Source organism: Rhinatrema bivittatum, chromosome 17 (genome assembly GCF_901001135.1).
Source record: "Rhinatrema bivittatum chromosome 17, aRhiBiv1.1, whole genome shotgun sequence".
Taxonomy (NCBI): Eukaryota; Metazoa; Chordata; class Amphibia; order Gymnophiona; family Rhinatrematidae; genus Rhinatrema; species Rhinatrema bivittatum.
In genome coordinates this window covers 27,591,993-27,619,150 of record NC_042631.1, presented here as the reverse complement: position 1 = coordinate 27,619,150, position 27,158 = coordinate 27,591,993, and the positions used below count along the sequence as shown (strand labels likewise).

Here is a 27,158-nt window from a genome sequence, read left to right as displayed (position 1 = left end):
TTACAAATAACATGCACGGAGTGTCTCCTGCACGGAGTGTCTCTTCTGGCTAAAAATAGTATTGCATTATAACAACAATAAAAATTCATATTAATTTGTTGTACTATGTCAGCTATTCAGCAAAGCAACCGACAAAAGCAACAGTGGACAGAAAATCCTTACATAGTAGATAAGTATCAGAGGAATGATTTTATGAATGGATAAAAAAAAAAGACTATAGATGGAAAAAAATCTTTACAATGATCACTAGTGTCCAAATTTCTACAGTAGCCGCAGTCTTACTTGTTACAACATAAAGATCAAGCCTTAGTCAACTCCTCCTGCAATTGGTCTATAAGATACTCTCCAAAATTGCTTTCCCCATCTTGAACGCAATCAAGCCGGTGTGCGTTGGTTAGGAGGTCTGCGGTCAGTTTGATTTTCAGAAATTTGGGCTCAATAAATTTCTTCTTGATGGTACTGGCAGTGTGAGGGTCTGAGCTTTCCACGCTTAACGCATGGAGCTCTTCAAGGTACCCAGTCACTGTCCGCCACTGTCCCAACGCCATTTCCAAAGCATTCACGACATTGTGCACGTTTTCACAGCTGGGTTTCTGTGGGAAATGAACAAGCAAACTGGTAAATTACATACAATAGTTATACAAAAGAAACATGCATAACAACATAGAGGAAGAACAGAGATGGGTTAAAGCACAAAGCTCAGCAACCTAGAGACCCTAATTCAGTTCTCCTCTTTCAAGTATGAGGAGAAGAACAGAGGACAATGGCTGACACTGCAATCACAGTTGAACCATTGAGGTTTTCTACCAGTGGTTGCCCCTGAAACAGTCTAATGCTGAAATCTGTATGTGTGGTGGGTATGTTACACATTGAAAAATGAGCGGATTTATCAGAGGCTGGTTCAGACCGATGGTCCATTGAGCCCAGCATCGTGTCTCTGACAGTGGCCAATCTAGGTCACTTGGAAAGACCTGACAGTTCCTATTGAGATCATCCATTCCTGTTGCTCACTCCCCAAAAGTAAAAAGATGGCAATCCCCAAGTTTAATTAGCTATTAATTGATAAAGGATCTGTCCTCTAGAAACATGACCACACCTTTTTTTTTTTTTAATATGCAATACAAGTCAGGCAGACCAATACAGGGTTGTATCACTAAACAGCAACAAAAAAACCCCCACCTCCAGCTCTTATAGAATTTTTCATTTAAAAAATAAAAAAAAACTTAATAAGCAAAATACTTTTGATAGAGAATGTAAAAGCCTCTGAAAGGCAGGTGAACCAACAAGGGTTTCAAAGCCTTTTTCCAAGTCATTACAGGCTTACAAATACATCAACTAATTTTTTCTGCATTGTTTTTTTCCAAAGAAATGTTTGTTCATAAACAGTGCTCTAATTTGCCCTCTCACTTAGTACAATGTCTCTAAACAAACAAGCAATTTAGGAAAATGAAGTTGAGAGATGGATATTCTAATTGGTCTTGTGATGCAATAACAAATCTTATTTAAAGTGCTATAAACAGTAGAAGTCAGACAAGATGAGCACCAAACTCAGCAGGAGGTTAGTAGGGAAGACCTTTCTTTTGACTGTGGCACCACCCTTGCAGCTTCAGTGATTGATACCTTGTCAACAATTAGCCAAAATGTTGCTCCAGTAAAAACCTTTCAATTAACGTGCAGACATGGGAGGGTCCCCTGGTTTAATCATGATCTTAGGGCAAAGAAAAGACTTATGTGTGCTGCTGAACCCAGATGGCGGAAGAAACCCTGTCCTGATCATCTTCGTTTTTATCAGCGTGTGAGGTCGGAAAATAGATTTTTGTATTTTGCGAGTCGTAAGAACTATTATAGTACCGAGTTGTGCCTGTTCCTCAATTGCTATCATCAGCTATTTATGGAGGTAAATAGATTACTGCAGCCTCCAAATCAGGAGGCAGTGAAGAGTTAGCAAATCCTTGTAAACAGAAATCTGAGCAATGTGTCTTGGTGTCAGCAGTATTACCAGAAGATATGGTTCCGGTAAGATCGGATTTATGTTGGGAGGTGTTTGAAGAGGTCTCTGGAACAGAGACCAAAGATTAAAATCTTCATTTCGCTCACTGGATCCCAGTTCTGTGGGTATACATTGTGCTTTAGATTCGGTTACTGATGTGGCTTCTCGGATGATTACCTGTGATATTAAAATGATCAGTGATTTGTCCACTAAAAAAGATAGGAAATATGCCTACTGATGCCATGACAAGCTATTTGCCAATTTCTAATTTAATTTCACTGTGAAAGCTTTTGGAAAACGCTGCTTCAGTTCAAATAAACTAAATGACTTCCTTTAAGAGCAAAAAGTTTTACACTGTAACCAGTGTGGTTTTTGAGAACATCACAGTACAGAAACCTCATTAGTCTCAGTAAATGATTATGCACTTAGAGCAAAGAATTGTGTGGTGCAGCAATAGCAGTTCTGCTCTTAATTCAGTAAACCAGATTACCCTTTTATCTAAACTTTCAGCTATAGAGATGGATGGAAAAGGCCCTTTAAAACATTTATATGCACCCACTTTGTCTTTCATTAAAGGGGTCTAAGGTATTTTTTAAAACATATGCAGACGATGTGCAACTTTATTTGAAGTAACTAATGATTTGACATCAGTTTAATTTGAAATATTCTTTTGTTTATTTTTGTCAGAGGAACAAGCTGGGCCATCAGATTCCCGTTGGTTTTTTTTTTTTTAATTTTTGTATTCCCAGTCGGAAGATGGAGTATCTAAGCAAGCTGCTGCTGCTAATCATGTCGCGCAGTGTACCTGTATGGTTTGGGGGCAATAACAGCCGCCTCGCTGTCTTTGGCACTTTAGCATTGCTTCTGCTGCTTCTTGCTCTTCTTTGGCTTGATCCCAGAAAAACTTTGCAACTCGGGGTAGAGTCACCTGGGACCGATCAAAGACTTCGGCCTAGATTTTCATCAGGAACAAAAAAAAGATTTTATGTTAAAACGTGCAAGGTTTGAGAAACGTGCTTTATGCGCCTTGCTTTACGCGCCTGCTTTACGCGCCTTGCTTCGGGAGGAGGGGAGAGAGGACTGGCAATCCCGAGCGTAGGAGAACCGTCCACTTTGTTGCTACTTTTTTTTTTTTTTTTTGCTTTTTCAATTTTTTCCGCTTTCGTTGCTTCGGGAGGAGGGGGGAAGAGGACTGGGGCTGCCCCGGAGACCAGCACCCATTGATGCGACCAGGGTAGGTGAGCGGGGGCTGGGGGTAAGTTTGCCGCCTACCCTTACCCCTGCCTCTAACGCAGGGGTAAGGGTAGGCGGCAAGTTAACAGGTTAAACGCGCCGCAAAACGGCAGGGTAAAAAAGCGATAGTCAGGGCACGCGTTACTGTATGGGAGGGAATAGCTAATTCGATCGTTTACATCTAATATACATGCCGCGGGCGGAAGGGGTTACCCGGTGATTTAAAGAGGTGGTAAGAATCGGTTAAAGGGGATTGTGTATCGCAGGAAGGGCTAACGCGGCCGGAAAGTGAGTAGAAAGCGGGTTAGGAGCGGGGTAACCGCGGCCGCACTTTACTGTATTGACCTGTGTGTTTGGCTGAAGTTCATGCACACCTTTTCCATGCAGACTTTACCCTACATTTTCAAAGCATACCGGTAGCAGAAGTCAAGTTATGCAACAGTGGACCTAGGAGCACATTCTCTTGGTGCACATAAGCCAGACTTCTGCGCGCATCCCCTAATTTATGTGCGAGCCAGGCTTTTAAAATTCACCTTAAAAGTAAGCACACAATTTCCCCCAGTGTTTTTCAACAGTTTCTTCTACTCAATTTCTTAAATACTGTTTCTGCTTGAAGCCCTAAGTGTTTTCCATCCCGAAAAAGCTGGTAAACCGGTCAGAATGTCATTATATTCCGTTATTCACCCCTCAAAGCGCCAAACGACACAGTTGAGAGGATCTTCGGGCTAGCTTACCAGACCACTGGTCCCAGCTACTAAACAGAAGACTACTCCCCCCACCCCAATCCTGCATTGCAAAAAGTAGATCAAAACCAGCGGCGGCAGCAGCGCGCACCAACCCACCCCGTGCCAGCAGCTCTAGGCGCGTGAGCTCTCTCTAGGGCGCGCGCGATCCCCGGGCCAGCGCGAGCCTCCTCACCAGTGCCTGCAGTTTGTAGGAGAGCTCGAGCAGGGCGCCGGTGACGCCGCAGAGGCCTTCCTCCACCAGAGGCGGGAAATTCTGCTTCACCCCGCTGCCGGCGGGGCTCGGGTGGGCCGGGCAGCTGGGCAGCGAGCTCCTCCGCCTCTTTCCCCTGGGCTCAGCCATCGACACGAGCGCACGGGAGGCGAAAAAAAAATAAAAGACAAAAAAAGCTGCGCCGCGGCCTTCTGCCAAAAGAGAAACAAACAGGCAGACGATATTGCAGGCGTCTAACTAAGCGCGTTTAAGTTCAGTTTAAGGCGGGGGTGCGGCCTCTGCGATCCCTGCCGCTTCTGGATTGGCTGGCGAGGCAGTAACCTTGCTGCACTTGGATTGCAAATGTTCGAAGTTGAGAAATAGGAAAACTGTTGCTTTGAGGTGCCAGTTCTTCCGTTACAGGAAGTCTGCAGCCTGTGCACCTTCCGCACGTTGCAGATTTGGCTTCTTGAGTACCGAGCGTTATTTAGTGCACCCGCTGTTACACCTCGCTGCCCCCCCGAGGACATAACCTTGATTGCCACGGGGTTCAAGCAGAGTTTGACGTCTGTTTCACGATTGGGAAAACGTATTTCCTTTTTAAGAAGGTCGACTCTGGAAAGCCAGTGTGGTTGCCGTCTTAGTCCACTTGAATACACAGAACCATTAACTTTTTGTTAAGCTTTATTTTGGAAAGCTAGTCCCAGATTCAGGAAAAACCACATTATCTGTAACCTGTTTGTTGTCCTTTCTTTTAATGAGTGTATGGTATGAAGACAGCAACTTCCCTGCTTATGATTTATTTTCCTCTTCTAGTGGTGGTGACCACATGCTGCCCCCCCCCCCCCCCCCGACAAACCCCCAAGCTTCCCTGGCACCTGTTCCCCTACACCTTATCCCCAGTAGTGATGTTAACAGTACAGCCGGACACAGGCCGAGGGGACAGGGCCTGAGAATACAGGCTTAATCCCCACACCATGCACTGTGAGAATCACCCCTGGAGTTTAGGTCTGAAGGGGAATGTAACAGTAGGAGGGGTCTTTGGAGGTCCAGGATAAGATCGTGGGGCAGCAAGGGTCAGGAAATTTTGTGCTCCCTCAAGTTTTGCACTTTAGACACATTTAGTAGAGGTGTGTGTGTGAATTCAGTCCTGCATTAGCCTCTCACAAACTTTCAGGCCCCAGAAACAGACTATGAAAATGCTAGGAGAAATTTGAACGGCAAATGGTCCCTGCCTGAGGGCTGTGTCTGGAAAAGTCAGGCGAGGATAGTTGCAAATGAAGGCAGGTGACCGATCCCTGTCTTCGTTCTGATTGAGCTAGAGTAAACCTCTGGGCCAAAAAAAGAAAGTAAATGTCAGTCCTCCAATTTGTGCTGTCTCTGGAACCCATACATTTAAATTAACTGGGGAAGCCAGGAAAACCTTTGCTTTGTAAGAGATAGGTGGCTCAGTGCTGTCAACTGTGTCAAGCAGAAAATATAAAAAAGGTTTGTCTTCCAGGAGTGTTGTCTTGTTTTGCAAATTCTATTTCCACTTTCCCCAAGCATGTGGGTTAATTTTCACTCAAGCCCCTCTACTCTTTGGAAGGATTGTTCCAGCCTAAGGGTGGAGACTGATTTTGACCATTCACTTTCATACTCAGCACTTGCTGAATATTTAGATCTGTTGATGCTGTTAGGTTGTACTTACTACAGAAGGAAAAAGTATTTGTTATAACAAGAGGACATGCAAGCTGAACTTAAGCATTTATTTCCTATACATTTTTGTAATCATATTGTATATGGTCAGGAGATTTATAGCTTTGGAAGCCTGGAGACAGCATCTTACTGATCTATAGACCATGCCCAGAGAAGGCAGCCATCGCTCTACACATCGTCCCCCAATGACTTCAACCTTGACCCCGAGAGATATTTATGTGACGAGTGATAATTCATTCTCCATCTTAGCTCTGTCCTGGATTCAGAAGCTAACCGTCATGCCACGTTATGTGTGACGGTTTGTGATGTCGAGTGCAAGCCATGAGGGGCTGAGCTGAGGCTGCTAAATTCATTTTGTTCATGAATCTCCTGACATGTTAGCAAGCAAGGTAACATGCTCACTGCCCTAGCCTTAAACTCTGTTCTTACTGTGTCAAATGTTCCATGTTTTTGCAGAAAAAGTTTACTAATAAACAGTTTTCGATGCTCTGAAACCAAACCAAACATTTAAGCAAAGATGAATTCAATTAGTAAACAATTAAATGCAGATTACTAAGCTCCTTTTGCAAAAAGACTTTTGCTGTAGGCCCAGAATAGGAGACTATTTATCTATCTTATTTATTTATTTAAATTTCTATGTCGCCTATCCAGTGGTAAGGCCCTAGGTGGCATACAGTTGGACATGTGGCCAATAATGTGTGCATGGTATGAAACATTTATTAGCAAGTTGACTTGGATGCAGAAACGTTGGTCTTGTGCTGACAGCACACCTGGGAGCAAACATTGCCTAGATTCATCAAATTGCTATAATTATAGCAGAATTAGCACCCGTGACAAAAAATGGGCGTGTTGGGATAATTTCCTGTGTATTGCATTGCTGTCATGGTGTTAGAGCCGCCAACAGGTAGGCAGAGGTGCATAATGCACAGGTTGTGTAGAGGACAAGTGATGGGAAAATCAGCTGCTAACCCTATCCCCTAAAATGTACTGCAGAAACGTGCCACCACTTCTGTGTATGCACACAAAACATATCACGCTACATATGGCAGCCTCCTTGTAGGTGAAAGCTGCCAACTTATACATTTGGCAGAGTAAGGGGCAAAAGATGTGGCCTGGAGTGGCAGCCTTTTTGTGGAGTGTCCAGGATCTGTTCTACAGAGAGGAGGGTAATTAGGCCACAGGCTGGAAAAAGGGAAACTAATAGAAGTGCAAGCAGACCTCAAGCAACCCCACTACCCCACCCAAAACATCAAACGCTCTCTGGCAGCTGAAACTCTTGGAATCATGCACCCTCAAATAACAGGACAATTAATCCCACTCCAAATACTAGGTGGAAGAACATCAGAGTTTGGGGCTGGGAGTGGTACACTACAGGCAGATATCTACTCATCCAGAAATGTGAGGTACCCCATATCTGAGGTCTGATGCTCTTAAGTTTCTCATCTCCCTCCTTCAACACAAGGAATAAACAGTGTGAGGCATAGGTGGAATGGTTTTTGAGTAAGCGTGAAGCCATTTTTCTCCCCATATGATACAATCGTATCTCTGAGGCACCCATTGTAAATAGTGGACGCCAGGATCATTTGTGTCGATAGACAGTGTGCAAAATGGATAAGAGCATAAGATATTCAATACTATGTCAGACCAAGGGTCCATCAAGCTCAGTATCCTGTTTCCAATAGTGGCCAATGCAAGTCTCAAGTACCTGGCAAGTACCCAAGCAGTAGATAGATCTCAAGCTACTATTGCTTATTAATTACCGTAATAGCAGTTTATGGATTTATCCTCTAGGAGTATGCATAGGTATGTTAATGGAGGGATCAGCAAGGTAAATATCACCCACAGACACAGATGTAGACCAAGGCTAACAGAACACATCACTTTCCCAGACGCACACAGTCACACATATGTGTTGGTCTTTTTTGGGGACAGACTACCTCCAACAGTTTGTGTACCTACACATGGCCAATGATTATGTTTTAAGCATGTTCGTAATCCTACATCATTGATGTCTCTGCCTACCTGGTCCATTTGTGATAATGAGGGAGTCAGAGTGCAAAGTATGCACAGATGATTAGGTACACTTGCCAGCATGACAGACATCTGTGAGAAGCATATATGCTAAGCACTTTGTCACAGGTACTGACATAGGCACCTCAAGCCCTCAAAGGACAGGAAATGCTTGTCTTGAAAAAGACCAAAACACAAAGTGCATAAGCCATCATGCCAACCAAATGACACCTCTGAGAGCATTTGTTCCATTCAGTGATGAGTTTCCCAATGAGGCAGGTTGTAGGTCCCTGAGGTCATCAGCTGACAACAGTTTCTCTAGCCTTTATGCTTTATACAGAGCTGATAACTGAGAGTCTATCAGCACACCTGCCCTGCTCTCCACTAACTAAAAGTGACAAACAACACATGAGGTACAGCCTATAGGACAGCAATTCTTCCAACTTGGGAACACGTCCTGTCAGTCATGTGGATTAGCAAGGGCCTGCAAGCATAAAACCTTTGAATGGTGGTGATTGACATTAGAAATGGGCCATTCTGCAAGCTGTTCACCCCAGGAGTAATCAGCTTATGTGCTTTATAGGTAGCCACAGATAGCATAAAGACTGTAACTGATACTAGCTATCGCAACAAGCAAACTACTCTGCATATTTTCTAGGTACATACATACAGCAGTAACACATGACTAGCCCTGAGCTAGACCAGCCAAATGCCTTGCAGCACCGTGACTTCTCCTTACTCTCTTCCAACCTCCAAGTTCCTGTAACCCTCATTCTTTGTAACTTACTACTTACCGCTTCCCTTAACTCTATCAGTAGCTCTCTAGCTATGATTATTGTTAAGTTAAACTCCCATGTTTGGTGTGAACCGATGTGATATGACGTGTCATGAATGTCAGTATAGAAAAGAATAAAATAAATAAATATATATATTAAAAAGCACCGATCCAAGTACTGTTCCCTGAGGCACTCCACTGTTTACCCTTTTCCACTGAGAAAATTGACCATTTAGTCCTACTCTCTGTTTCCTGTCTTTTAGCCAGTTTGTAATCCACGAAAGGACATCACCTCCTATCCCATCATTTTTTAGTTTTCTTAGAAGCCTCTCATGAGGGACTTTGTCAAATGCCTTCTGAAAATCCAAATACACTACATCTACCGGTTCACCTTTATCCATGTGTTTATTAACCCTTTCAAAAAAATGAAGCAGATTTGATAGGCAAGACTTCCCTTGGGTAAATCCATTTTGACTGTGTTCCATTAAACCATGTCTTTCTATATGCTCTACGATTTTGATCTTTAGAATAGTTTCCACTATTTTTCCCGGCACTGAAGTTAGGCTCACCGGTCTATAGTTACCCGGATCACCCCTGGAGCCCTTTTTAAATATTGGAGTTACATTGGCCACCCTCCAGTCTTTAGATACAATGAAAGTTTGCAAATTTTAACTAATAGATCAGAAATTTCATTTTTGAGTTCCTTCAGTACCCTAGGATGCATACCATCGTGATTTGCTACTTTATAGTTTGTCAGTCTGGCCTACTATATCTTCCTGGTCACAGGCTCTCTGAGGCCTGGTTCAACCTGTTGTGTACCCTTCCCTCCACCAGGGGCTCTCAGCAAGCCTCATCTCCAGCCTTGCCAAGCTCCTCCTCGCTGCTCACACCATACTCAAGCTACAGCCCCATTTAACCCTGCCTTATCAGAACCTCAGTGCCTCTTCATGGAGTCACCCTTGGCTTTCTGACCAGGCTGCTCTTAACTTGCTCCATGCTTTGTGTGATTCAGGTCTTCTCTTATTTTTTACCTTGTCTTGTGGCCCATCTAGATCTCTCCTTGTCTTGGGGCCTCCAGGCCTTCTGTTATCTTGCACATTGCTCTATGGCCTACTCAGGCCTTACCTGTCTTGTGCCTCCGGGCCTGATCTTACCTTAGATCTTGCTCTATGGCCTACTCAGGCCTTATCTTGCCTTGTGCCTCTGGGCCTGATCCTACCTTAGACCTTGTTTTGTGGCCTACTCAGGCCTTATCCTGCCTTGTGACCTCTGGGCCTTATGCTTAGCGGCCCATGGGCCCTCTGTACTGCTGCCTTTGGACCTCAGTGTTCTCTCTTCCAAGTTGCCCTTGTCTAGTCCTCATCTGGTCCTGTCCTGTCCTTCTCTGGTCTTGTCATGTCCTACCCAGTCCAGTCCCCCTATCCATTCCCTACTTTGCCTTGTATTGCTGCAGTCTGTATCTAGTGCCTGCTCAGTATCCTTCCCAGTCTGTGTCTGTATCCTGCCCAGTCCTTACTCAGTGTCTCACTAACCTCCTGTTCCAGTGTCCAGTCCTCAGGTTCAGTCACATCCAGCCTGCCCAGTCTGTCCAGCCTCGTTCAGCTGCTCCAGCTCCTGCCAAGCCCAGCACCAGTCCAGCTATGATGTACTGTCGCCACAGCCAAGCCCTACCGGACCCCAGAATCCAAGGGCTCAACCAGCTGGGAAGGGGGCCGGCTAAGCAGAAGACCGGCCTTTACTCAGCACCTAATGACACAATTCAAGAAAAAATACAATTATTTTTAGCTTTGTGTCAAGAAGCTGTTTATCTTCTTCTTTTTTTTTTTTCCTCCAGTACGCCAAAATGTAAATCAAATAAATAAAAAATAAAAAATGTGTGTGATAATCTATGCTTAGGTTAACTATATCTCTTTTAAGCCAGAACACCTAAGAACTTTCATAGACTTGAAGAAGTTATCTGGTTTATCTGCAGTACAAGATGGCAATGGAATTGGGGGCTGGCTGAGAGCTATAGATGTGGTTTCCCAGGCTTCCGTGCTGATGCCTTACTTCTTTCACATTTGATAATATTTTCTCTCTTGGTATACGATTTCCTTGAATCTCCTCCCCATCCCTTCAGGATTGTGAGCTAAAGGTTGTGCTTTCTCTTTGCATATTTCTTTATGGTGTAGTTCATATCTTAGATATTTCTTAGACATTTATTTATGTCAGCAATTTATATTCAGCAACAACACAAAGAGCAAAAATTTGCGACCCTGTCGAAACTAACTAATATATACAAAAGGTATCGCCAAAAACGCGTATAAATGATCACACAATGATCATTTATATGCGTTTTTGGCGATACCTTTTGTATATATTAGCAATTGATATTCCACACATATTTAAAATTCATTCAACATTTCTGTTAAACAAGAACTTCTTGTGATGTATATTAAATTCTTATAAATAAAAAGTTAAAAAAAGAATAAACTCCTGTATGCTAGATCAACAGTGGATGCCGCAGATTTACTGTACATGTCAAGGTCATTTTCTTGTCTGGTTGATAGCTGACCTTGAGAACTTTCATGCAATTATATAAGTAAATGATGGTTACATACTAATCTCTATTGGCTGGCATTCCCATTGTTTCTTTTCTGGCCTTAATTCTCTTTGTTAATTATTATAGCAAACCGAAGTCCCCATGGTTTCTGACTTTGAACCGTGGGGCAGTCTGCTGAAAGTCATTGCTGATTGGCTGCCTCCCTCTCTCTCTCTCTCTGCGCTCTAACAATGTGCCCCAAAACACCGTAATCATGATTCCTAGGAATGGTTCTGTGCTTTGTCTTATCGTATTTCCAACCGTGCACCAAGAAAATTGAAACTGCCTTGCCCCCACCATGAGGTCAATGCCAATGAGTGGAAAAGTTGAAACTCCCCACACCCGCTTGTTAAGCATTGAGTGAAGGCAGCGTCTGAAAAGGAACTTGACAAAATGGTAACGTATTGACAGAGAGTGACATTCTTCACACCTGCTGTAGATCATAACAGTAGCTGACGGACTTAAACCCAACCACATTACAAGCAGAGCATTGTACTGTGGTACAATCTGGTCACAGATTAAATTACACACTCATTAGATCTTCAGCTCCTCTCCCTCAGCATGTACAATGAAGCATCACAGAAGTGGCCATGGGGAGCTTTAGTGGACCATGGTTTCCTGCACTGAGGAGGATTAGTTTGTAAATGGTAGATATTGTGCTGAAGCCAGCGGCTGTTTAGCTGCGGTGCATTGTCCCTGGAACTGGATGTGAGGTTTCATGAGGATAAAGAATTCAGATGTAAATCAAACAGTGCTTCATAACTTCCCGGAGTAGTGACCAGTTAAGAACGCTTGTTAAATCCCCTAATTATTGTTTAAAATTGATATTCATGTATTTTTCCTAAGTCTAGGCCTAGCCTCTAGTAGAAACAACAGATCAAGCTTTAAATAAAATCAATAAATGCTCAGCTTTTTTTTTCTGTGGAGATACTTCTTATAATATCTAAAATATAGCATCTTAAAATAGCACTAAATCCATGTGAGCAGGGCTATGTCGTAGGGTGTTCTTAAATATGTCTTTGACTATTGAACATAAACATTTAAATATGTATTTTCTACAAATAAATAAAATGTCTGACATATTTAAACCTTTTAACATATAATGCCCCTGTAATAAACTCTATGAAGTAAGCAGAAAATATGTGAATAAGATTTCATTTTAAATAGGCCTAATAAAATTAATACATTGTAAAAATAATAGCCAGATCATTTTGCCATTGCACTGCATTGGCAACTGCCACTATGGATATTGTATCATTTTAAAATGACATGAAAATATCAATGATTTTAGTTATATCATTTTCTGTTATTTCCCATTTGAAACACAGAAGACTAACAACATTCTGTTTTGTGTTGCTAAAACATTTTGGCGCGTGTTCTTGGCCAAGTTTGGTAAAGTTGTAAAAATGCACGCGCATTAGAAGAATAGCATGCTCAAAAAGCAAAATGAATGAGCAAAACAATAAAGACAGGTAAACGAAACAACAGAAACAGCATAAATCTGAAACGAAACAACATAACACCCAACAAATGTGCTTTCCTTGCACACTTCGAAGTCTCCCACACATTTGCTGAATACATAGGTTTAAGGTAACAGTACCTTTAAAATAGTTATCCATGGAGGTTAACATTGGATTGATAGGGGACCATGTTACTGACAGCATGTCAAAACTCTTATGCTATTGTGTTAATGGTTATTAATGACCTGCTGCTAGAAGACAGATGGTACCAACTGTCAAACAGTATGCTGGCGGTTTTTGCTTTCTGTAAAAAAAAACGTTTTTCACTATATAGAAAATATAGTGCAACTGTTAATGGATGAAGTTTTATTTAGACAACTTTATTAGAGTAACTATTGGATAACCTTGTAGGAAGCACTAAATAACTTTTCATGGCTGGAGTCTATAAATTTATTTATTTATCGTTTTTTATATACTGCGGTATGTAATGCACATCACCTCGGTTTACAGTAAACAGTAATTCAGCCAAAAAAAAAAAGGCTTTACAATGAACATATGTGGAAAAAGCAAAGTGCTAATTTAAACAGAAAAACTAGGAGAATACATATCAAATACATATGTGTAAAAATAGTAACAAAAGTTTGTCTTGAGGGGAGATATTTGTAAGGAAAAGGAGGGTAAGGGAAAGAGGGAAGGAAGGAAAGGGGAGTCAAGGGGGAAAAAGGGAAAGGCGGGGTAGAGTAGAGGAGTCCTGCGAAGGTTGAGAAGCGAAGTAAGTAAATGCATGATTCCCATCCTTCAAAGAAAGGCTTTTCTAAACAGCCAAGTTTTTAGGTTCTGATTGAATTTTCGGTGGCAGGGTTCTTGGCAAAGATCCGTGGGCATACTGTTTCACATTTTGGTTCCTGCTATGATGAGCGAACGTTCTTTAGTGGATGTAAGTTTGGTTAGTTTAGGAGAAGGGATCGGCAGTCTGGCCTGATGTTGGGATCTGATTGGACGGTTTGTTTTTTTGAAATACAGGTGCTCAGGAAACCATTGCATGTTTTGGTTATAGATAGCCTTATGAATTAGAGTAATCGATTTGTATATGATCCGGGAAGCTACGGGTAGCCAGTGAAGTGATTGACGCACAGGAGTGATGTGATCGTGGCGGTGCGTGTTGGTGATGATGCACGCCGCTGCATTTTGAAGCATTTGCAATGGTTGCAACGTGTTTTTTGGTAGTCCTAATAGCAAAGCGTTACAGTAGTCAAGTTTTGATAGAATTGTAGCTTGAAGTACTGTACGGAAGTCATATGGGTGTAATATATATATTTTATATATAAATATAAATATTTTTTGGTGCTTTTTAGCATTTCAGGCACTGCCACAGAATTGGAATGGAGCGATGCGTCGGACTTTGCCTGGCCGGTTGGATCCGGGTTTGGTCACAGGCTCATCAGTTTCCATAGTCACAAAGGCACTCGTAGAAACAGTCGCACCAAACCAGTTGGAAAGAGTGGCATTGCAGGTTATTTTAACAGGCTTGAAAACTAATTGCTAGTTATGTAGGGGATATACAGAATATTAAATACACATATACACACATATTTTTGCTTTGGAAAGTGGGGCCTTGTGACTGGATTAAATGACCAATTGACATTTAGCCCAGGTCTAAATTTGGACCCTGTAGGTGCATTTTTGTTTGTACTTAACCTTTACTGATTATCTTCTACTATTATTCTCTATGGGTGGAAGGTTCTGCAGTTCAGGATAGCACTTTTTTGACTGTACCTTTAAGACATAAGTAAATGTGTTGAGAGAGATGACCTTCAGAGTACGTATGCCCTGTGTATATTATTAGGTATAAAGCTGAAGTTGTAAGTAAAAGTGTTAAAGTTGAGTGGAGTCTAAAGAAGTAGAACCCGTCCTGGTCTCTGGAGGCTTCCTTTAAAACCTGCTGGTTCTTCCAGTCCAGCAGGGTCTCCCTTTCACAATGGAAACTGGGATGCCAAAAAACTATTGCTATGTACAGATGCCTAGTCTCTAGGCCCGAACCCTGGGGAGGGGAGGAAAGGGGGTGGGTGATGGACACAGCTATCTAAAAGAGCAATTTCCTGCCAGGGACTTAGGGCTATCTGTGAGTACTACCTGATTTTATCATGGGGGTCAAGCTGAAGGTCTTGTTTCCTTTGTTTTGATACTAGAAAAGGCTGAAGCTCTAATGGCGTGGCTGCCATCAAGTTTTGGAATCTGTTTGCCCCAAGTCAGTCTGTTAAGATTTCTGCAGTTTTGGATCCCGTGACTCATCTATTGTTTTGTGTTTTACTATTGATACCCAGAAGATTAAATAAAGGCGGAAGTTTGGAACCGTAAATTATTGTGCGAGTCTTCCTTTGCGAAACCCGGGTCTGTGGGGTTTGAGAAAGAAGCAGCCCTGTTTGAAAAAGAGAGCTGAAGTTTCACTTCAGGGAAGAAGTTGGATGGTCATAAAGGGAAAAGAGATTTAAAAAAAAAAAAAAAATCTTTTCCTTCTCCTGCAAGAAATTCCCACCCTTCTCATTCCCTCTGAGCCTGGTCCAATCCAGCATCTTATGTGACCAATTGTGAACTCACAGACTTGGTGCTAAGTGGAAATACTTTATGTGCCCCTAGCAGAGGTTACACACATAAATGCAATATCAAATTAGAGTGAAGTTTACCCCAGCATCATCATATCATCCAAAGCATAAAACAGCAAATATTTTCTTTAAATACTCCATTCCCAAGACTTCATTAAAAAAAATAAATAGATAAATAAATATATATATATAGTGAAACAAAAAAAACCTAGCAAACAAAAACCTAAAGTGTTCAAAAATTCAAATAGAAGTAAAGAGTATTATTACAGGACACTAATGCAAAAATAACACATCATTTATTAGAACATATTTTATACATTCAGATCAATGTACAAAAATGCAAAGTATCAAAATAGCATAATCTCCAATACATAAATATTTAAATGTCATGATAAATTAGAGACCAACTAAAAAGATCCTTAAATGAACTATTGGTAGCAGCCAATGCTGAACATGCAGAAGATATCCTGTCTTCACATTAGAATCAATCCTTAGCTGGTTTGTTCCTGCAATCAGTGCTGATGTGTATAGTATGCAGAAGATGTCTTCCTTCTATCAGAAACCCCATCAAAGCCAACAGGGGGTAAATCAATGATAAGTGACCAACTTTATGTTTAGATATTAAGCAATTCCATAAATCACCAAGCACACCAAAGCACTCTGTATATAGTTCCACACCGAAAATGAGTGCTAAGATAAAGTTTGTACAGTCCCAAAAACTCAGAACAATTTAAATGTCCAAAAGTAATATTTATTCAAAACGGCAACTCCACTGTATAAATCATGCTTTAAGCAAGGAGGTCCCTCGACACGGACCCGTGTTTCGCCAGGGGCTGCATCGGGGGGGACGCACACAATATTTTAGAATAATCTGTAATTAAAAGAATAGAACAGGACTGTAACAACATGTAGCTGCCAATGTCACAAAATTCCAACAATCTGTTCACTTACCAAGTTGCAGGTTATATACACGTAACAGGGAGCGCGTTTGATAACCATTCAACATGGAGTTTTAAACATGCAAAAGGCGCCAAAATCATTCACAGACCAAACAGCTGTGGTGAACCACCCACCAATCGGAGCCAGGTATTACTGTCCAATGAGCTGTCAGATAAAGTGTACCCATTCAATCTCCTTATTGAGACCTGCGGGGGAAACAGTATTAAGTCGATAAATCCAACGTTGTTCACATCGAATCAAGTGGGCATCAAAATCTCCCCCTCTAGGAAGGGGAGATAGCACTTCTAAGACAAAAAAGAAAATATCAGAAATTGAATGAGACAGAGCTACCCAGTGATCAACCAAGGGAGCTAAGAGCCGCGAATGTTTAATATTAGAACGGTGTTCTATGATACGAGTGCGAATTTGTCTGTTGGTCTTACCGATGTAAAGTTTATTACAGGGACAACGGATAACATAGATTACACCAGTGGAACTACAGTCAGTACAGTCAAACAGAGTAAACACTCTACCAGAGGTGGGATCAATGAAATCAGACATATTGGCAGTGTGTCTACAGACTGTTGTGAGAAAAATCAGAGTGAGTTAAAATATCTCTTAAATTTCTGCCCCTCCGGTACGTAAACCGCAATGAGCTCTGAAAGAGTTGTGAAAACGACAAGGCTAACCAATGTTTCCGAACAATTGAAGCAATATTGTGACTGGCTGGTGAGAAAGGTAAAATGCAATTTATAGATGTTTCTGAATCAGTATGCGAGGGTAAAAATAACAGATCCCTGTTGACAAATAATGCTCGCTTATATGCTCTTTTCAAAATCTTCAAAGGGTACCCCCTCTGTCGAAACCGGAGCACCATCTCCTTAGCTTTATTCATGTATTCAACTTTTGAAGAGCACAGCCTACGCAGCCGAAGGAACTGACCTGTCGGGATGTTAGTCTTAAGGAGTCTCGGGTGACAGCTGTCAAATTTCAAAATCGTATTGCGATCGGTTTCTTTTCTATATATTGAAGTCGTGAAAGTGCCATTGTGAATTTTGATGAGCATGTCTAAGAAAGGAATTTGGGAATGATGTAGATTAAAACTAAACTGAAGATGTGGGTTACAATTGTTCAACCAATCAAAAAACATGAAGAATTGAATCTCAGTTCCTAACCAGATCAACAGCACGTCGTCAATGTAGCGACTTTGTCTGAAATAGAGCTCAGGGCTCTATCTAGGGGTTTGTCATTTGTACCTACTATTCGAAACAATCCTTTTAATATACAAGTACATCTGCATAGATTTCTCAGATTGTTAAAATTGAAATTGTTTTTTCAGGATAATCAATCCATTCCTGATGGGTCTCTGGTCACCACAAAATCCAAGTGGGTCCCTCCGGGCCCAGTGGATCCTATGTTGGTTGTATTTGAGAAACTTATACAACAGGATATACACCTGTTATCCCAGTGTCATCAACGGATCCGATATAATCTGACCAAAGATGAAAGTATTGCTCTTTCTTCTTTGGCAGATGATCCTACACTAATAATTAAACCAGCTGACAAAGGGGGTGGGGTGGTGGTTATGGACCGAACCAATTACAGATCTGAGGTATATCGTCAACTAAATGACACCACATTCTATCTTCCTCTACCAACTGATCCTACAGATATTCTTAGGAATTCTATTTCTATTATGGTACAAGAAGCACTTACAAATCGTTATATTACCCAACGTGAGGCGAATTTTCTCACATCTGCATTTCCAACCATTCCAGTTTTTTATGTATTACCCAAGATTCACAAGTCTTTGGTGGACCCTCCGGGACGTCCGATTGTTTCGGGAATTGGCTCTGTTTTAGAGCTTCTTTCTAAATTTGTGGACATATTTTTAAGACCTATAGTTCCGAAGATTAAATCTTTCGTCCGTGACTCTGCCCATCTTATCTCCCTGCTAAATGATTTACAGGCCCCGTCTTCACCATATTTGTTAGTGACATTAGATATTACATCACTTTACTCCAACATTCCTCAACAGGATGCTTTACATGTTGTTGAGGCTGTTCTCAATCAAAGACCCGCACCTATCCGCGTCCCCACAACTTTTTTAATGCAATTGACGACTCTGGCACTTACTAAAAATTATTTTCGCTTTGATAATACATTTTATCAGCAGATCAAAGGGACGGCTATGGGGGCTACGATGGCCCCCAGCCTGGCATGCCTATACGTGGCACAATTTGAAGATTTCTATATCTATCCATCTACTTGGCAGAAGTATATACATGCATGGTTTCGCTACATTGACGACGTGCTGTTGATCTGGTTAGGAACTGAGATTCAATTCTTCATGTTTTTTGATTGGTTGAACAATTGTAACCCACATCTTCAGTTTAGTTTTAATCTACATCATTCCCAAATTCCTTTCTTAGACATGCTCATCAAAATTCACAATGGCACTTTCACGACTTCAATATATAGAAAAGAAACCGATCGCAATACGATTTTGAAATTTGACAGCTGTCACCCGAGACTCCTTAAGACTAACATCCCGACAGGTCAGTTCCTTCGGCTGCGTAGGCTGTGCTCTTCAAAAGTTGAATACATGAATAAAGCTAAGGAGATGGTGCTCCGGTTTCGACAGAGGGGGTACCCTTTGAAGATTTTGAAAAGAGCATATAAGCGAGCATTATTTGTCAACAGGGATCTGTTATTTTTACCCTCGCATACTGATTCAGAAACATCTATAAATTGCATTTTACCTTTCTCACCAGCCAGTCACAATATTGCTTCAATTGTTCGGAAACATTGGTTAGCCTTGTCGTTTTCACAACTCTTTCAGAGCTCATTGCGGTTTACGTACCGGAGGGGCAGAAATTTAAGAGATATTTTAACTCACTCTGATTTTTCTCACAACAGACCGACACACACACGGGGCGTACATGCTCCATGTGGAAATTGCTCAGTCTGTAGACACACTGCCAATATGTCTGATTTCATTGATCCCACCTCTGGTAGAGTGTTTACTCTGTTTGACTGTACTGACTGTAGTTCCACTGGTGTAATCTATGTTATCCGTTGTCCCTGTAATAAACTTTACATCGGTAAGACCAACAGACAAATTCGCACTCGTATCATAGAACACCGTTCTAATATTAAACATTCGCGGCTCTTAGCTCCCTTGGTCGATCACTGGGTAGCTCTGTCTCATTCAATTTCTGATATTTTCTTTTTTGTCTTAGAAGTGCTATCTCCCCTTCCTAGAGGGGGAGATTTTGATGCCCACTTGATTCGATGTGAACAACGTTGGATTTATCGACTTAATACTGTTTCCCCCGCAGGTCTCAATAAGGAGATTGAATGGGTACACTTTATCTGACAGCTCATTGGACAGTAATACCTGGCTCCGATTGGTGGGTGGTTCACCACAGCTGTTTGGTCTGTGAATGATTTTGGCGCCTTTTGCATGTTTAAAACTCCATGTTGAATGGTTATCAAACGCGCTCCCTGTTACGTGTATATAACCTGCAACTTGGTAAGTGAACAGATTGTTGGAATTTTGTGACATTGGCAGCTACATGTTGTTACAGTCCTGTTCTATTCTTTTAATTACAGATTATTCTAAAATATTGTGTGCGTCCCCCCCGATGCAGCCCCTGGCGAAACACGGGTCCGTGTCGGGGGACCTCCTTGCTTAAAGCATGATTTATACAGTGGAGTTGCCGTTTTGAATAAATATTACTTTTGGACATTTAAATTGTTCTGAGTTTTTGGGACTGTACAAACTTTATCTTAGCACTCATTTTCGGTGTAGATATTAAGCAAATAATGTCATCCACTGTTCCAAAAAGAATATCTGAGACTTCAATACATGACATTCCACATCACCACACAGAGTTTAAAGAGACTTCCTACCGCCCAACTCAGAGTGGGAGCCTCATGGTGATGTTTTTGATGGCCACAGAAGGTCCAACTGAGGGCCATCATCAAGGAAGGAAAAAAAAATAAAGCAGAGCATGGTCATGGGTGCCATCCACTTGCCATGACAGCTCCCAACAGTCCTACATCTTATATTCTCTTTCGGGCTAATCTATCTCCAACACCATCAACTTCTGAAACAATTGTCTACAGTCCATAAACTCACTCCTCACTAGCCTCAACTTAGTGCTCAATACTTCAAAAACGGAACTCATGCTGTTCACTTTGGATGACAACTTTCAGGCTACCAACAATCTAGTCACACCGCTAAGGATCTCCCTCACACACGTAAGAGACCTAGGCGTCACTATCGACAATAGACTGAATCTCAAACAATTTGTCAAAAACACAACGAAGGAATGCTTTCACAAACTACACATATTGAAAAGGCTGAAACCTCTCCTCCATTTTCAGGACTTTAGAACAGTCCTCCAAACAATTCTATTTTCAAAAATTGATTATTGCAACTCGCTGCTGATTGGCCTCCCAGCTATCACCACCAAACCACTACAAATGTTGCAGAACTCAGCAGCCAGGATTCTAACCAACTCTAGTAGACGAGATCACATCACACCTATTTTAAAAAACCTACACTGGCTCCCTATTAAATCTAGAATCATTTTCAAAGTACTAACCATAACCCACAAGACCATTTATTCCCAAACTTCGCTAGATCTAAGCGACCCACTTCGTCCTCATGCTTCACTGAGACCTATCAGAACCAGCTACTTAGGCACCTTATATGCACCTCCAGCCAAGTCACTGCTCAAGAAACGAGCATTCTCGACTGCCAGCCCCTCTCACTGGAATACTCTCCCCACGGACCTTCGTCTAGAAACTTGTAGTCGAACGTTCAAAAAGAAGCTCAAAACTTGGCTTTTCACAAAGGCATTCACTTAAAGGTCTCCGATTCACGCTTTTCTTACTCCACGCCAGATATATGATGCCGTAACCATAATTTCGCCAGTTAATTGGACTAAAATATGCACCCTGGCTTAAGAAGGCTTTTGTTAATCCGAGCTTGACTGTTATTTACTATGTGTTTTTTGTAATAATAATTTTAAATCGTTCTCACCTTTTCTATAATCTCTTACAAGTTAGCCCTGTTATTTGCCCTGTTATTTGTAACCTCTTGTTCGATGTAATTTCCAACTTTGGTTCTATGTAAACCGACGTGATATGTACCAGTACATGAACATCGGTATATAAAAGCCTTTAAATAAATAAATGGCTGGCGAGCGTAAAAAATGGGGGTTATGCACTTGGCCGGGCCTTGCGCGTGCCGTGCATATTTTAGAAGGGGGCCCGACCGCGCACGTAACTCCCGTTATGAGCAGAAGTGCCGGGCCAAAGAAAAGGGGCAGGGAGAGGCGGTCTGAGGGAGGAGCGAGAGGGGCAGGGCTGGTAGTGGCCGGTACAGCAGCCATTTGCCGCTGTACCGGAAGAAGGGAGTGAGGACTCGTGCAAGTTGCTACTGCTCCGCTGGAGCAGTAAGCATCAAAATAAGCCCAAAAACAGGTAAGGGAAAGGGTTTAGGGGGTGGGGAGGGGAGGGTAAGGGTAAGGGAGGTTAGGGTAGGGAGCAAGGAAGTTCCCTCCCAGACATAATAAAATGTCTTTAAATGTAGAATATCAAAATTATGCTGTTATAAATATACTGTATAAATAAAAAAAATATAAAAAAATAATACCAAGTCATTTGGTTACTAAGAAATTAAATATAATAATAATATATAACAACTAATATTAAAACAGCCAATAATTATCTAGAATAATGAAACAGTATAAAACACATAAAATGATTACAGCATTTTAGTGGGATCAATCCCAAAATCCATGCAATGTAGCTAGGAAAGTACAATAATGTGAAGTATAGCAGTGCTAATAATTATAATTATATAATAATTATCAAAAAGTCAACAAATAGCAGTTATCCCACCTTTATTATTTTTTCTCATACATATAGATTAATTTAAGAATACAGTATTCTCATATATGGATATCCTATTATTCGTATAAATGGAATTTCCAATCCACAATCCAAATAGGGTATATTATTTGATTCATGTAACCGAAACTTTAATGGCACCTACTAGCTAATTTATAATCCTAACCAAACTTATTTATGTGCCTATATGTAAACCGTTGTGATGGTATACTACTAAACAACGGTATAGAAAAGTTTTTAAATAAAATAAATAAATAAATATATGATAAAGGTTCATATAATAAAAATAGAATATTGTAATCAAGGTAGTTTAGTTAAATCAGCCTAAAAGATCCACCCAATGTGGCCAGAATACTATAGTTTCTACCTTGACCATAAAAGATTCACAACAAATAAAATTAACCAAAGGGAACTCAACAGAATGCCTGTCTGAAAAACTGTCTTTAAGTCCTTCTTAATCTAACCCACCTCCCCTGTAGGCAGTGACCCTCCTACTGTTGGTTGCTGAGTGTAAATATGAAGGGTTTTTCTTAAGTTGTTGCTAAGGGATCACTATGTTGCATGCAAAGAAGTTAGAAGGACTTTACTAGGATACTAATGACGAATTAGAATTAGGGCATCCCAACAGTGAGGTTCCAATAATAAAAAAAAGTAGTCCAAGTGCCTGTAACTAAAAACTCACCTAAGCTAAAAAATTCTAACTTATCCCTATCAATTAAAAAGCAGAATGAAAATACAAACAAAAAACAAACTTTGAAATGTTTGTATGCTAATGCCAGAAGTCTAAGAAGTAAGATGGGAGAATTAGAATGTACAGCAGTGAATGATGACATAGACTTACTTGGCATCTCAGAGACATGGTGGAAGGAGGATAACCAATGGGACAGTGCTATACCGGGGTACAAATAATATCGCAATGACAGAGGAGCGTCTGGGACGCGGTGTAGTGCTTTATGTCCGGGATGGCATAGAGTCCAACAGGATAAATATCCTGCATGAGACTAAATGCACAATCAAATCTTTATGGGTAGAAATCCCTTGTGTGTTGGGGAAGACTACAGTGATAGGCGTATACTGCCGTCCACCTAGCCAAGATGGTGAGACGGACAGTGAATTGCTAAGAGAAATTATGGAAGCTAACCAAATTGGTAGTGTGGTAATAATGGGAGATTTCAATTACTCCAGTATTGACTGGGTAAATGTATCATCGGGACATGCTAGAGAGATACATTTCCTGGATGGAATAAATGACAGTTTTATGGAGCAATTTGTTCAGGAACCGACGAGAGAGGGAGCAATTTTGATCTAATTCTCAGTGGAGCACAGGATTTGGTGAGAGAGGTAACGGTGGTAGGGCCGCTTGGCAATAGTGATCATAATATGATCACATTTGAATTAATGACTGGAAGGGGGACAGTAAGCAAATCCATGGCTCTCGTGCTAAACTTTCAAAAGGGAAACTTTGATAAAAAGAGAAAAATAGTTAGAAAAAAACTGAAAGGAGCAGCTACAAAGGTAAAAAGTATGCAAGAGGCGTGGTCATTGTTAAAAAGTACCATCCTAGAAGCACAGTCCAGATGTATTCCACACATTAAGAAAGGTGGAAGGAAGGCAAAATGATTACTGGTATGGTTAAAAGGTGAGGTGAAAGAAGCTATTTTAGCCAAAAGATCTTCATTCAAAAATTGGAAGAAGGATCCAACAGAAGAAAATAGGATAATGTATAAGCGTTGGCAAGTTAAATATAAGACATTGAAAAGACAGGCTAAGAGAGAATTTGAAAAGAAGTTGGCCGTAGAGGCAAAAACTCACAGTAGAAACCTTTTTAAATATATCCAAAGCAGAAAGCCTGTGAGGGAGTCAGTTGGACCGTTAGACGATCGAGGGATTAAAGGGGCACTTAGAGAAGATAAGGCCATCGTGGAAAGATTACATGATTTCTTTGCTTCGGTGTTTACTGAAGAGGATGTTGGGGAGTTTCCCATACCGGAGAAGGTTTTCATGGGTAATGATTCAGATGGACTGAACCAAATCACGGTGAACCTAGAAAATGTGGTAGGCCTGATTGACAAACTGAAGAGTAATAAATCACCTGGACCAGATGGTATACACCCCAGAGTTCTGAAGGAACTAAAAAATGAAATTTTAGACCTATTAGTAAAAATTTGTAATCTATCATTAAAATCATCCATTGTACCTGAAGACTAGAGGGTGGCTAATGTAACCCCAATATTTAAAAAGGGCTCCAGGGGCGATCCAGGAAACTGCAGACCAGTTAGCCTGACTTCAGTGCCAGGAAAATGTTCTAAATATCAAAATAACAGAACATATAGAAAGACATGGTTTAATGGAACAAAGTCAGCATGGCTTTACCCAAGGCAAGTCTTGCCTCACAAATCTGCTTCACTTTTTTGAAGGAGTTAATAAACATATAGATAAAGGTGAACTGGTAGATGTAGTATATTTGGATTTTCAGAAGGCGTTTGACAAAGTTCCTCATGAGAGGCTTTGAGGAAATGTAAAAGGTTATTGGATAGATGGCGATATCCTTTTGTGGATTACAAACTGGCTAAAAGACAGAAAACAGAGATTAGGATTATTTCTATTTATTTATTTATTTATTTAAGGTGTTTTGTATACCGTCATTCGGTTTTGCCATCATAACGGTTTACATACATCAGTTTACATAGACATGCGTTAATTGTAGAGAAATTATTTACATCGTTTAGATCTAAAAGTTCAAAATAGTTCATTTTGATAACAACTTATTACATATACCAAACTCTTGCATACTTCAACGTGTTACTTTCTGCCGGAAGGTTTCTTACATGCTGTTGTTACTTGGTTGGTGATTTCTCCTTTTTTTCATTGTGTTGCGCTTTTTGTCTAAGTGATTCTGCGTATGCTCTTGTGAATAGCCAGGTTTTTAATTATTTTTTGAACATTTTAATGCTTGGTTGCTCTTTCACTTGTTGATTTTAGTCGCGTGATTCTTGCATGAGGGATTTTTAGAAGGCCTTTGTTCTTTGATCATAAGTTTCATTTTGGATTGTGAGTTACAATGTATTTGCTTAGCCAGTTGCTTTGTTGTCCCATGATAATTTTATGCAGTGTTGTCATTACTTTGTATACTATTCGGTATTTTATCGGAAGCCAGTGTAAACAGATTAAATGGACAATTTTTTCAGTGGAGGGGAGTAGACAGTGGAGTGCCTCAGGGTCTGTATTGGGACCCGTACTTTTCAATATATTTATAAATGATCTGGAAAGAAATATGATGAGTGAAGTAATTAAATTTGTAGATGATAGAAAATTATTCAGAGTAGTTAAATCACAAGCAGATTGTGATAAATTACAGGAAGATCTTGTGAGACTGGAAAATTGGGCATCCAAATGGCAGATGAAATTTAATGTGGATAAGTGCAAGGTGATGCATATAGGGAAAAATAACCCATGCTATAATTACACGATGTTGGGTTCCATATTAGGAGCTACACCCAAGAAAGAGATCTAGGCGTCATAGTGGATAACACATTGAAATTGTTGTTTTTATTCATGTTTGTTGATGCTAGAGATTATCATCTTTTTTCAGCCTTTGTAAATCTTACAAATTGTTGCGCACCCGGCCCTGCTCACCTCTCTGGCTCCTCTGCAGGTCCCGGGTCGGCCTCCCCAGCGGCAGCGGCAAGCTCTTGCAGGCCTCAGTGTCTTGCGGCGGCGGTCGCCGGCCCTTCCACTGCGCACCAGGCTTCATGCCAGAGTTCGGTGTCTCTCGTGGTGTTGGCCATGACCCTACGCACACACGCGCGCGGACCACCCAGCCTCTTGTAGGGCCAGGGGCGGGTCCTAGCTCTGCGGCGCGCCCTGATTGAAGGAACTACTTAAGGAAGTCGCTGCCTGCACTTCCATGCCTTGGCAATCGGGTCGGCATTGTATTGTGTGCTAGATTGTTACTGCGCTTCTGAATCTTGTTCCAGTCTCGTTCCAGTCTCATTCCATTATCCTACTGTCAAAGCCTTGTTCCTGCATCCTACTGTTCCAGCGTCCTTCTGTTCCAGTGTTCGTCTGTCCGTCTCCCCAGGTAGTACCCTCGGACAGTCTCGCTGGTACTGACCTCAGCCTGTTCCTTGACCACTCTGCCTGCTGCCTGCCTTCTGACCTCTGCCTGCCTTGTGACCTTGTCTGACCTCCAGAACCTGACCTCTGCATTGTTGACCACTCCTCGGACTGACCCTAGGATTCTGACCTCTGCCTGATTGACTACGTCTCCTGATTCTGGCTCTGTCCCTCACCTTGTCATTGCCTACGCTGTTCTGGTCTTCCTTGCTCCATCTGACCTACTATCTCAAGTCCGACCGCGCTCCCTTGTTGTCCGTGGGCATGCCTGTCTACTACCTCTCCAGGAGACCCTGCAAGGCCCACCTAAGTCCAAGTGGCCCAGGTCCCTACGGGCTCCTCCCGGGGGGACCTTGGGCTTCCTCTACCCCCTGGGGGCAAGTGCTTCCTGGTCCCTACCAGGGAGCTGTTCTCCACTGCTCCAGGACAAGGGGCCACCCCCAAGTGCAACAGGTTGCCAAGGCCATGGACTCGGTGGAGTCTCCCGCCTCCAGGGCCCTCCTGGGTTTGGCCTCCACAGTCAAAGAACATCATCAAGCTTTGGAATCACTGGCCTGTTCGGTGGAAGAGCTTCGCTCCCAGCTACGAGACACAGCTCTGGCCAATCCCGTGGGCCTATCGGCTGCTATGCTTCCCAAGGCATCATTGGCACTCCCTGCACCCCCTCGATACAATGGTGACCCATGCTCCTGTCGTGGCTTCCTTAATCAGTGCTTCATGCAATTTGCACTGCAACCCACCTTGTTCCTGAAGGAAATCACCAAGGTGGCCTTCATCCTGTCTCGCCTGGAAGGGAAGGCTCTTGCATGGGCCTCTCCCTTATGGGAACGCTCTGATCCCATACTCTCTTCAAGCAGACCTTCGGAGACCCAGGCCGCCAGGCTATAGCCAG

At 41.8% G+C, this 27,158-nt stretch overlaps 2 protein-coding genes across 3 annotated transcripts in view; one reads left to right on the top strand and one right to left on the bottom strand.

Annotated features, from left to right (window-relative positions):
- The window catches only part of SERGEF (secretion regulating guanine nucleotide exchange factor), a 656,301-nt gene that overhangs the window by 469,098 nt on the left and 160,045 nt on the right, over positions 1 to 27,158 (top strand). The window lies entirely within an intron of this gene.
- On the bottom strand, positions 300 to 4,309 carry LOC115079367 (ferritin light chain-like). Its single transcript, XM_029582890.1, has 3 exons — positions 4,142 to 4,309; positions 2,796 to 2,942; positions 300 to 593 (listed from the first exon to the last, which is right to left on the bottom strand). The coding sequence occupies exons 1-3, from the start codon at positions 4,307 to 4,309 to the stop codon at positions 300 to 302; spliced, it is 609 nt and encodes a 202-aa protein (XP_029438750.1).

What these genes read in the sequence shown, in the direction of transcription:
- LOC115079367 (XM_029582890.1), bottom strand. Translation starts at nt 4,309, where the DNA reads ATGGCTGAGCCCAGGGGAAAGAGGCGGAGGAGCTCGCTGCCCAGCTGC. An exon ending in CCTACAAACTGCAGGCACTG is followed by an intron (nt 2,943 to 4,141) that starts GTGAGGAGGCTC and finishes ATGAAAATCTAG; the next exon opens with GCCGAAGTCTTTGATCGGTC. An exon ending in ATTGCCCCCAAACCATACAG is followed by an intron (nt 594 to 2,795) that starts GTACACTGCGCG and finishes CATTTCCCACAG; the next exon opens with AAACCCAGCTGTGAAAACGT.